We start from the raw sequence: 10,842 nt of genomic DNA on the forward strand, positions 1-10,842 counted from the left end.
CCATACTTTCTCTATATAATATACCTGTTCTATTTCTATCCACAATGAAAGATTCTTTTCTTTTGACAAATCACAAATCAGACAGTTTCGCTAATATTCTGCAAACTATCAAGGGTCTCCAAAAATTTTAAAAAAAAAATTCGAAAGAGCTATATCATGATATATAGGCCAAGGAATCTTTTTAAGAAATATTTTCAACTGTTTTGCCAATTAATGACTCAAGAATTGGAAAGAATGGCACTTATTTGGTTAAAAACATATAAAAAAAACGAGTCCACATTTGTATAGTTACATAATGACATCGACCTAAATGTTCTTGGTAGATCTTAGTATGCAAATTTTGACGTGTTGAGTTGTCCATAATAAGGCAATCAAAGATAAGTTGATAACAGTGTTTTAAGGTTATATATGTATTTATATGATTGATAGGTCTGTAACAATCTGTTATCTCACAACAATGTATCGATCATATCAAAATACAATCAAGTCCTTGAAAGATGTCACACCATTCTGACTATTACTTCATAATGCCCATTCATTGCATATATAGTCTGTCCGATTTATGTCAAAAAAAAAACACACACACACATTGTAGGCCTTAAATGTTTTTGGTCATTGACTATTGAAAGTATCTCTGATTGTTTGAAATATATAAATGTAAAAAATAGAATGACAGACAAAATCATTCGAAACCTTTTGAGGCCTGATAGGCTAATGGTGTAATAGTGAAGTTAATAGAAGGGCGCTACATCATGTATTTTTCTTCTAACGTAGATGATATAAGTGCTTAATCTGAATATCGATTGATTACAGTACAACACCAAACATTTTAAGTCTATTTAAAATCTCATTTTCAAATTCTCTATTACTTTTGAGAATAAAACCCGGATTCCACTTCTTTTATCATTTTTAACAAAAGCGCACCGTGGAGATATAGATTTCGAAACATTCGGGGCGTTATTTTCATTTTCACGTAGCCTACATATGCAATGGTATGTCTAGTTGACAATTCATAAACCCATTGGCAAAGAGCTCCAGAAGAATGATCGTGTCGTGAGCGTGAGACGCAATACTCAAACACAAGCAAGTAAATTCAATGAAATGTACTGGATACCCTTTGAAATTGCACGTGCATATAAGAAAGGTCACCAAGGAAGTTAGTAATTGACCTATTTTATACCTATAGATTAAAAAGAAATATGTAAATGAAAGGTATATGTCTGGCATATTTTGTTATTATATTGATCTCCACTATTAAGTTTAGTAGGTTCTATTAGTCTAGGTAACAGATTTCTTGCATTATTAATCAAAATATTGACCGTCACTTTCTTAGATTCCAGGATAGCAGCCATGTTGACGGTTTGATTTTTAATTACTAATTGCTAGATTTACATTATAAATGTCATATCAAAAGATTTAAATTTTTAGAAAAATTGAAGAATATGCGTAAACTATTTTTTTCAGATGATATGGCTCGATTGAAGACAATAAACAATTAAATTTTTCAGACTAAAAGTTCAAACTCAGTTTTGGACGACCTTTAACTAAATAAATGAGTTTAGTTCATTTTGATTTTCTTCATATATATTTTAATACGCCAAAATTGAAATGTGGACGTATATTGCCGTGGTCCCAGTCCGTCGGTCCGTCTGTCCGCATTTCTTGTAGGCACAATAGAGACTACAATTTTAAGCCGATCTTAATGAAACTTAATAGGCATGTATATATTGATGAGATCTCGGTCAAGTTATTGCCCTCGACTTAAAAACACTTTAAATTTGGCTAGAAGGCACGACAGAGACTACAGTTTTTATCCGATCTTGATGAAACTTACCAATCATGTGTATATTGATGAGATCTCGGTACTTTTTGAAATCGGTAATAATTGGCTTAAGAGTTATTGCCGTTGTATGTGCGTCGATAAGACATTGTTTATGTGATAAATGATAATTTAATAAACTGTTTTTGAGGTTTTGCCTTGACTTATTTGATTATTTGAAAATTCATTATTAAGCCACTAAAGATTTTATTTCCGACAGCTGGTAGTGGGCGTATATTACATTGCCCGGCAAACATTGGTTGAGGGGGGCAAGCAGAAAGGGGCGAGGAGGTGTAGAAACGCCACTACTTCAGAAATTTCACAAACCAGATTATTCTTTTTTTTTTTTTTTTTAGATATTTCTTATAGCGTCAGTTCTGGTGCTAACCAATGCCTGTGAAGATGCATGCACAGTGAGTATTCATTGTCGCTTTAACCACGATCACTTTTTATACAAATAGCTTCGTTTGGGGTTCATTTCAACTAATCAAACGGCCTTTCGCATGAGAGGGGTTGTCCTTATACATTGGTTTGGTACATGTGTCATATTTACAAAACAAAACGTTAAAATGCTACGTCTAAGCTTGTTGATTGACTGATTTCAAACTATCTGACATGAATATTAATATCTCTAATACGAAATACTGTAGAAATGTGTAATAGTTTCGGAAACGTTGAAGAGACGGTTGGAATATTGTTTATTCTACCTCCATATAATCACAATGGTGGCGGCAAAACTCTACTCAACTAACACTTTCCTTAATCAATATTTTTTTTAGTAAATAAAAAATATATTTTATAGTGCTTATCCATTCTTTTCACTCAAAGTCGTGGCTGTACACCTGCTAATAAATATTAATTTTAAAATGTCAATTTTCGTATTGGATTTCTCGGCAATGTAATGTATTAAAGGGATTGTAAAAAGGTATTCTTAATTTGTATGTCTATCGGGGACAGTGATAGCATAAATTCCAATTTTCAATCACACATTTCTTTCAATTCTACTAAAACTAAGTGTTTACGTGTCATCCCCGCAAAGGTCTTAATATGTGATAGAAGCAAATTTTGCTGGGGTGACGTCATCAAACACTTAGTTTCCTGGAATTGTATGAACCACAGAACTGACTGAAAATTGGAATGGTGCAAATTGATGCTCTCAGTGTCCCCGATACGCAAAAAAAAAAAAAAAAAAAAAAAAAAAAAAAAAAATGGAAATCCTATTTACAATCCCTTTAAATGCTTTCCATATCAGACAGATTGGCCATGTTCGGTGGTTGATTTGGGTCTTGAATATATAAATAATCTTCAGAAACACTAAAAATGTACAAATCGTATAATTCCTTAAAAAATACCCCAATCTTTAGAAATTCACTTTATATTTCTATATGTCTTCTAAATATGACAGTCTCAAGAAAAGATGATTCGTCATTTCAACTTTCAAGCGCTTAAAAGCTAGACACATGGATTTTCGAAAATCGACTGTGAGCTGTGAACTAAGTGTGGACAATATTAATGTTATACCTTACCTAAAAAGTTCCCGTTTCTGAGAGTAAGGTATGATTAATCAAACGGATCACGAACTGTCCCTTTAACGCTGATTGTGCGTAAGTGAGTAACGGCTAAGTTCTTTTATTTATTTATTTAGAATTTTGAGTGTTCTGAAACAATGACTTGCAGAATTATGTTAAAACAAGAGAAATGTATCGAACCACCCTGTCCAGAAGGAATTGTTTATCCAGTTTGTGTCAAAGTTAAAGATAAAGGTATACGGTATACATTTGGATACATTAGAATGTACTCTCTGGCCACATCAAGTTCTAAATCAGATTTTGGCTTTTTGTATGAATTGAAATATTAATCTCCAAATATTGCTGAGAGTCTTAGATTGTCTTTGGGTTGATGAAAATGCCAACCATTGAAAACAAAATTACATGAAACTATGCATTTTATAGAGGGAGATGTTCAGTTCAAAATGTGTGTCATTTTCACATGACATTTCTTGAAGAGAAGTGTGTCCATTTCAAGTGCAAAATTTTCAAAACTTATATATTCATAGACCCATTCTAAGACAATGGGTATGCACTTGAAAATCATATTTTGAATATTTGTGACATGAGAGAAAAAATTCAATTTAGAACTCAATGTGGCCAGAGAGTAGGTGGAATGAGTTTTACGTTCCATCATGACGACAAACTCCACAATGAGTAACATTTACCAAAGTATTTCGACTCAGCTTCCATGCAAGTCCACCAATGTGCATGAAAATGAGTTCGGAGCACTTTGGAATAATTTCGAAAAGTGCCAAAAAGTCCTGGTTTTCATATTAACTTATAGAAGTGCTCAGAATTCTTGAAAAGACATTCACAGCCTGTACCACATGAGGTTTGAAATTTTTTACCAGGCGTTTTATAGGGCTCTGGTCATCGTAATATTCTGCATACAACGAGGCTCTTTTTCATCTTGGCACCCTGTGGTGCATCACTGTGGGTGCTGATAAGAATATTGGAAGGTACTATCTCGGCTAATGCTACGATCAAACCCAAGACTTAGGGTTGTCAATATTTCCATCATTCATCATAAAAAGAGCTATTCATGTTTAATTTTTTCTCAGATGCAGAAAACAATCCTTGTGAATATGGTTCCCCATTCCTAGATGAGAAGAGAAAACCCATCAATTGTTCGCAAGTAGATAAAACATGTCCTCACGGTTCTGTTTGCGAACAAGATCCTGAAATTGGCTGGTCACTCTGTTGCTCTAGATGCTGTAAGTGGTTCTCTTCTTTTTTATCTCCATCAGATAACCTTTTCTTTTCTGTAAATAATGCAAGTTGCACTAGTGCTAACCCCCCTAATATCAAATTAGGACAAAAAATAAGCAGTGGGTGTTTTAGGTAACCTTTGATTCTCTTTGATAGAGACAAGTAGGACACAAGATGTATAATTTCATAAGCATTTCTCATAAACATGATCATGCCCTACCATAGATCTTATTGGAGCTCCAAATTAATTTGCTACATTCAGCTTAACAAGATGTCAAATTGCCAATTTCGTATATATTTTAATTGTAGACAACCCAGGATCCTGTGTTGAAGTAGAGGAGAAACCAGACCGTCCAGAGCTCTGTAAAGAAGATTGTGTATTAGATGGTGATTGCGGAGCAATCAAAAAATGTTGCTTCAATGGCTGTGGTCAAGTCTGCACAGATCCAATATTGTAGAACAGAAAAATAAAAAGAAAACTTGATTCTTTTCCATAATGTTTATTTTTTTCTTAGATCTTTTCAGAAAGATGTGTATCCACATCAATTGTCCTCTTCCATTCAAATAATACCACAAAATATTGTCATTTCTTAATTGTAACTCAACTATTTACTGTGTCTTATATCCATACATATGAATTCATAATTCTCAAATCCTTTACAGTGGCATTATCATTTATTGGTCCTCAAAAAAGTGAAAGACCTGCTACAGATTTTATCCATTTAAGTTGGACAAACTCAATACAGAATCTTCACCTTCCGTCTGTAACCAAATGATACAAAGAGTCAAGAGTCTAGGCATCTTGAGCTATGAGATTTCTGGCTGATTGGAATGCTGCTATCATTGAAGACATTTGTATCTTTTCACTTGTTCCAGATGCCAGTCGATATCTGTAAAATAGTAGACAGTATCTTTACATTAAATGTTTTAAGTCCATAATATCTGCATTTAAAACTCTTAGATAAAAGAAATGAAATTTTACAAACTTTTCAGCAAACTGTATCCTCGAGAGGTTTGATTAAAATGTTGTTGCTTTAAATCAAGTCCAATGTCTTACCAATTTCTAATGTAAATCTCATAAATTCAATAAACTTGGTGATTAGTCGAAGCTCTCAAAGATTGCAAACAAAGAACAATATCAACAGGTATGAGCAAAACATATTCTGACATATGAGGAATAAAAGTAAACAAATTCAACTACTTACTCTATGTCAGCCATTTTCTCTAAAAGATGTAACTTGACTTTCATTGGAAGTTCAACTGAAACAAAACAGGTTAGACATGACATTATCAAATTTAGATCACAACACAAAGATAAACTTATTCAAGCCCCCTTGTAATGCACAATTCTATTCCTAGGTCTAGGCGTATGTTTCAAAAGGGTGCTCTTGTCTTTGATACCAATGCCTGCAACTATCAAAAAAAAAAAACCTTATTAGTCAAATTAGTCAATAAACAAGGTTATCGAGAAACTCACACAAAAAATGTTAGGCCTTATTCTGAGTTGGACGCTGAAGAAAACAGGCTCCCAAAAACTAAGCAATATAACTTACTTCTATGTACATATTGATGAATTTCAGATAAAACATCTTGTAATGCTAGACCTTTAGCTGTCTTTATTTCTAATAAATCTTGTATAGTGGTTAAAGATTACAAATAAAACAGTAGTAATTATATATGATGAATATCATTGAGTTTTACATCCTAAGCCATACTAGATTATCTAAATAATAATAAGGTTTAGCAATTCTTGTTTTTACATGTTACTGCCTTTCAAATATCATATAGTAGAAAACTATTAAACATTATAAATTGTAAAACAGTAGGAGGTTACGCACTGCAAACTTACCTCATTGCAGATGGCATTTTCTCTGTTTATCTGTCCATTAGTAAATGAATGACAGAACTTGTTTTCATTAAAATGCCAGACTGACCACAGCTCCAGATAGTTTCCATCCTCAAATACTTTGTAGCAGATTCTGGAATATAAATCTAAACAGAAATAGTTCTATTTAAAAGGATACTTTTGTAAGCTGTAGTGAAGTTTTCATTTAATATCCAGTTAACTATACTTTCTATATCTCTACGTAATGGATGACCAACACAAGTATAGACATTATCTTCATTTACTTCATCATAGGCCATAGACGTACTCTGTAATAGAAATTCAAAATTATCTAATTACAAATTCAGAAAGTGGTTCCAAATTAGAAATCAAATTTCATTAAGTTACATATATATATACATTAATAAAACAATTTTGGTTCCAAGATCCCTTGTAGCCTTCTGATCCTTAATTAAACCTCTTGGCAAGTGAAGCAACACCAACATTTTGCACAGATAACAACTTCAATTCTTTCAGTTGGTCATGAAATAAAACTTTTGGAAATAAATCCCAAACAAACCTGTTAAAGATTACTCAAATCAAAGATATTTAAGTCTCACTACTATTGATTTAACACATTAATTCTTTATACATAAAAAACATATAAGGTTACATATAAAAATATGAAGAATTTCCCTCCTACCTGTAGAATATTTAAAGCTTTTCTCATATCACCTTGAGCTAGAGTAACACAGGCTTTCATTCCATCTGATGATACTTTAATACTACAATAAACATATTAAAAAATAGGGATATTAATTTATCTTATCCAAGCTTCATAATGTCTGGCACTTTATTAAAGAATGACTAGAGAAGTTAAGTCAAGACAAGAGCTCATCTTATGCTATTGATATATGATTCGTATGTAAAATCAAGACAACTGGCTTGAAAAGGAAAGCCAAATTTTTAATATCAAGATGTAGCATTTACAAAAGCTAGTTCACGAGAATATAACATCTCATGAAAACTAAATTCCCATTTCAAAATGTGACAAACTTACGCTTCCTGTGCTATAACATATTCTAATCTAGGTACCATCTGATCTGTTGTTAAGGGACCAAATCTAAACCTCGTACAACGTGATTGAAGAGCTGGTATAATTTTAGATAAATAGTTACATATTATACAAAATCTGGTATTTTCTGTAAACTTCTCAATAACTGAAATTAACGAAAAAGAAAATCGAACTCATAATGGTTACAGCCCAAGCTATGAGGATAACAACCTTATTCATTTTAATTTTCCTTAGTCTTAGTTCTCCTTCTCTTTTAGTAGATATGTCTGCAACAATTGACAAAACAGTCATCTTAAAGAGTGATTTCCTCCTAAAATATATATTGATCAATTTGTACCCAGGGTATAATCGATGGACGCCTGTTCAAGTATGACTCTATTTGCCTAATTTAGCATATCCTTAGTACATTGATAAGTTGGCACCTAAAAACGGTCTCATATTTTGCTTGTTCATTACTGTTTGAGCAGTCTTTATTCTGCAAAGGATGGTAATTAGGCATACATACCTCGTCTTAAAGCATTCTGAGCATCATTTGTCATAGCATCTGCCTCATCTAATATTACTATCTTAAAACCTGATCTAAAAACAAAGTTAAATGTGTTCAAACTCTGTATCTCTTCTGGAGATTCCAAAACTTATTGTTAAGATTGTCAATGAATCGAAAGCCAAACATCTATCCAATCTTGAAACGTAACATTGTGCCATTATTTAAAATCATTTATCAGAAATTATATCCTGCATATCTACATTAAAATTTGGTTTATGTTTTATTTACAGATGACGTACACATCAATACGACATCAGACAATTATTTCTTCCAATTTTCTTGGAAATATCTTGCAACATGTCTGTTTTTTACAAGAACTCCACAATACTGTGAACAATGTGAGCCACTTTTAAAAAAGCAACAACCAGATCACAAGCTGAAAAGACATCTGAAATGGGTTTGCTTACTTGAAAATTGTTCTAGTACTGGCAAAACTTAATATTTGACCTCTAACTATTCCTATACCTCGATCATCTGATGCATTTAACTGAAATAAATTAAGCACAATAATTCATTCAAACATTCGAAAAGCAAAATGTTATGCCTTTGGTTTTTTTTTACAATTTGGCATTATCATAGCAGTAGCATTTTAGTGAATCACTAAGTGAGGGGGCCAAGTAAATAACGGTCACAGATTTCTTTCCCTAGGTAGGTACAATGAGAAGAGATTTGAATATAAGGGGAAGGGGTCACAGCCAAGCCAGTTCTATGTCAACCAAAAAAGCCACTGTATCGAACTGCATGGGTTTTATAAAATCCCCATCAGGTCACCAAAAGAGTCAGCTGACCTATGAGAAGATGAAATTCACTGAAAGAGATAGGAATTATGAAATTGACCACAAACCTCCAACACCATAGAATTAAACTCTTTAGGGCTATAAATCTGTTTAGCTACTGCTAGAATAGTTGATGTTTTACCAGTACCTGGTGGTCCATAGAATAATAGATGAGGTAATCTCTCTTCTTTTACAAACTTACTGACTATAAAATACAAAAGAGACCGATGAAATAACATTTATATCACAATTAAAGGGACAGATTCACCATTTTCAGGGGTTGATTTGGGACCTGAATATATGCAAATTTCTATGATCGATGAACATGTGTAATAATGGAAAGGTATGACAATGATAATGGAAAGGTGTGGATAAGGATAATGGAAAGGTAATGATGTTGTAAAGGCTTGGTATGGATATTGGAAGGTGAAATATTGATAATAGATGGTGTGATACAGATAATGGAAGGTGTGATCAAGATAATGGAAAGATGTGATCAAGATAATGGAAAGATGCGATCAAGATAATGGAAAGATGCGATCAAGATAATGGAAAGTTGTGATGTGGATAATGGAAAGGTGTGATAATGATAATGATAATGAAATGAATGGAATGGAGTTTTACGTCCTACTCTTCTGCACCTTGTGGGCTAATGAAGACGGGCAACGCCGTGTAGGGTGCCATGAGGGAAATTTTGCCAGGACAGCGGCATTAGCCTCTCTTTTTCGATTTCCAACTGTCGAGGGATCTTTAACGTGCACAGCCTGTAGCACATGAGGCCTCGGTTTATTGTCCCATCCGAACGACTAGACGCTTTTTTCATGTCAGCCCCTCTTACCTGCATCACTGACAGGGGGAAACCGGGTTGAAAAATCCGAAGGTATTATCTCGACCTATGCCGGGATTGAACCCTGGAGCTTCAGGTTAGCGAGCAAGCATCTAACTCACTGAGCCACCGCAGCTCCCAATATAATGATAATGAGATAACTTACTTGTATTGATGATATCAGCATGGGATATTAAATCATCTAGTTTATTTGGTCTGTATTTTTCTACCCTAAAAATAACACATTATAGCCTTTATTCATATTGCTCAAAATAAATCGATATAGATGTAACCATGTTTGTTTACTTTAGAACTGAAGTTTGTAATAGCTTCAGTTGTGAAGATTTTCATATGACTACACAGTACACACACCTTACTGTGGTATTAAAAAGCAATTTAGCATTATTAGAAGTTAATTATTATAATGTTAATCAAATAACATAAATCTATGAAATTAATGTTATACCATGTCATTAATTAATCAACAGAGTTTCTTTCAAGTTTTTTTTTAAGCTCATATACATGGTATCATAAAGAGGCATAGAAATGATCCAATTGTATGTATGCCTACATTATAAAGCTATGTAGGCCTATTTGCTAGGAAATATACCATGGCCAATCATTTGATTAAAACAATCATCAGGTTTTAACAGTCATGACATTTATCTACTTTCAATTCAAGTGTTTAAGATTCTGGAGATTGTACTGAACAAGGCATAAATATAGATTACATCATTTTCTGACATAATGCCCCCCTCCCTTATTTCTCAATAGAAAATTCTGGACACGCCCACATTATTATTGGATTGTGGGATAGATTATCTCTTGTTTACACATTTTAGATAATTTTAATACAATTTTACCAATTATATCATTAAGGCAATACCGTACCATGGTAGATTTGGGTTCGTTTTGTCAGATTTGTCAGCCATTCTGATTTTTGTGCAGCAAAGAGCTTTCAGTTGACTGAATTCTTAATTTTCTTCTAGAGACAAAATGTAAACAAAAAATTCCGCGGGAATGTGTATGCAACGATCTCGCGCATAATCACGTGACACGGGATCAAGAATTTATCAAGATGGCCGACATTGAAACATTTCAAGACTGTCAAGTTATTTATCGAAATTAACAGCCTTGTTATGACAATTGTATAAATCTGATCGACTAGATTCAAGCGTATTTATGAAAATATGGTACTAAGAGTATCAGGGACAT

At 33.2% G+C, this 10,842-nt stretch overlaps 2 protein-coding genes across 2 annotated transcripts; one reads left to right on the plus strand and one right to left on the minus strand.

Annotated features, from left to right (window-relative positions):
• The first annotated feature begins 1,149 nt into the window (after positions 1-1,149).
• LOTGIDRAFT_228395 (hypothetical protein) lies at positions 1,150-5,443 on the plus strand. The gene is made up of 5 exons (XM_009053448.1): positions 1,150-1,212; positions 2,176-2,232; positions 3,465-3,582; positions 4,431-4,583; positions 4,888-5,443. Exons 3-5 carry the CDS (start codon positions 3,486-3,488, stop codon positions 5,034-5,036), a joined length of 399 nt encoding a protein of 132 aa, XP_009051696.1. The 5' UTR covers positions 1,150-1,212; positions 2,176-2,232; positions 3,465-3,485; the 3' UTR covers positions 5,037-5,443.
• On the minus strand, positions 5,372-10,559 carry LOTGIDRAFT_152961 (hypothetical protein; the record flags this gene model as incomplete). Its single annotated transcript, XM_009053449.1, has 11 exons — positions 5,372-5,468; positions 5,784-5,838; positions 6,132-6,209; positions 6,603-6,732; positions 7,107-7,188; positions 7,464-7,623; positions 7,984-8,057; positions 8,433-8,512; positions 8,870-9,006; positions 9,794-9,858; positions 10,519-10,559. 11 exons carry the CDS (start codon positions 10,557-10,559, stop codon positions 5,372-5,374), a joined length of 999 nt encoding a protein of 332 aa, XP_009051697.1.
• Between the last annotated feature and the right edge of the window lie 283 nt (positions 10,560-10,842).

Source organism: Lottia gigantea (genome assembly GCF_000327385.1).
Source record: "Lottia gigantea unplaced genomic scaffold LOTGIsca_2, whole genome shotgun sequence".
Taxonomy (NCBI): domain Eukaryota; kingdom Metazoa; phylum Mollusca; class Gastropoda; family Lottiidae; genus Lottia; species Lottia gigantea.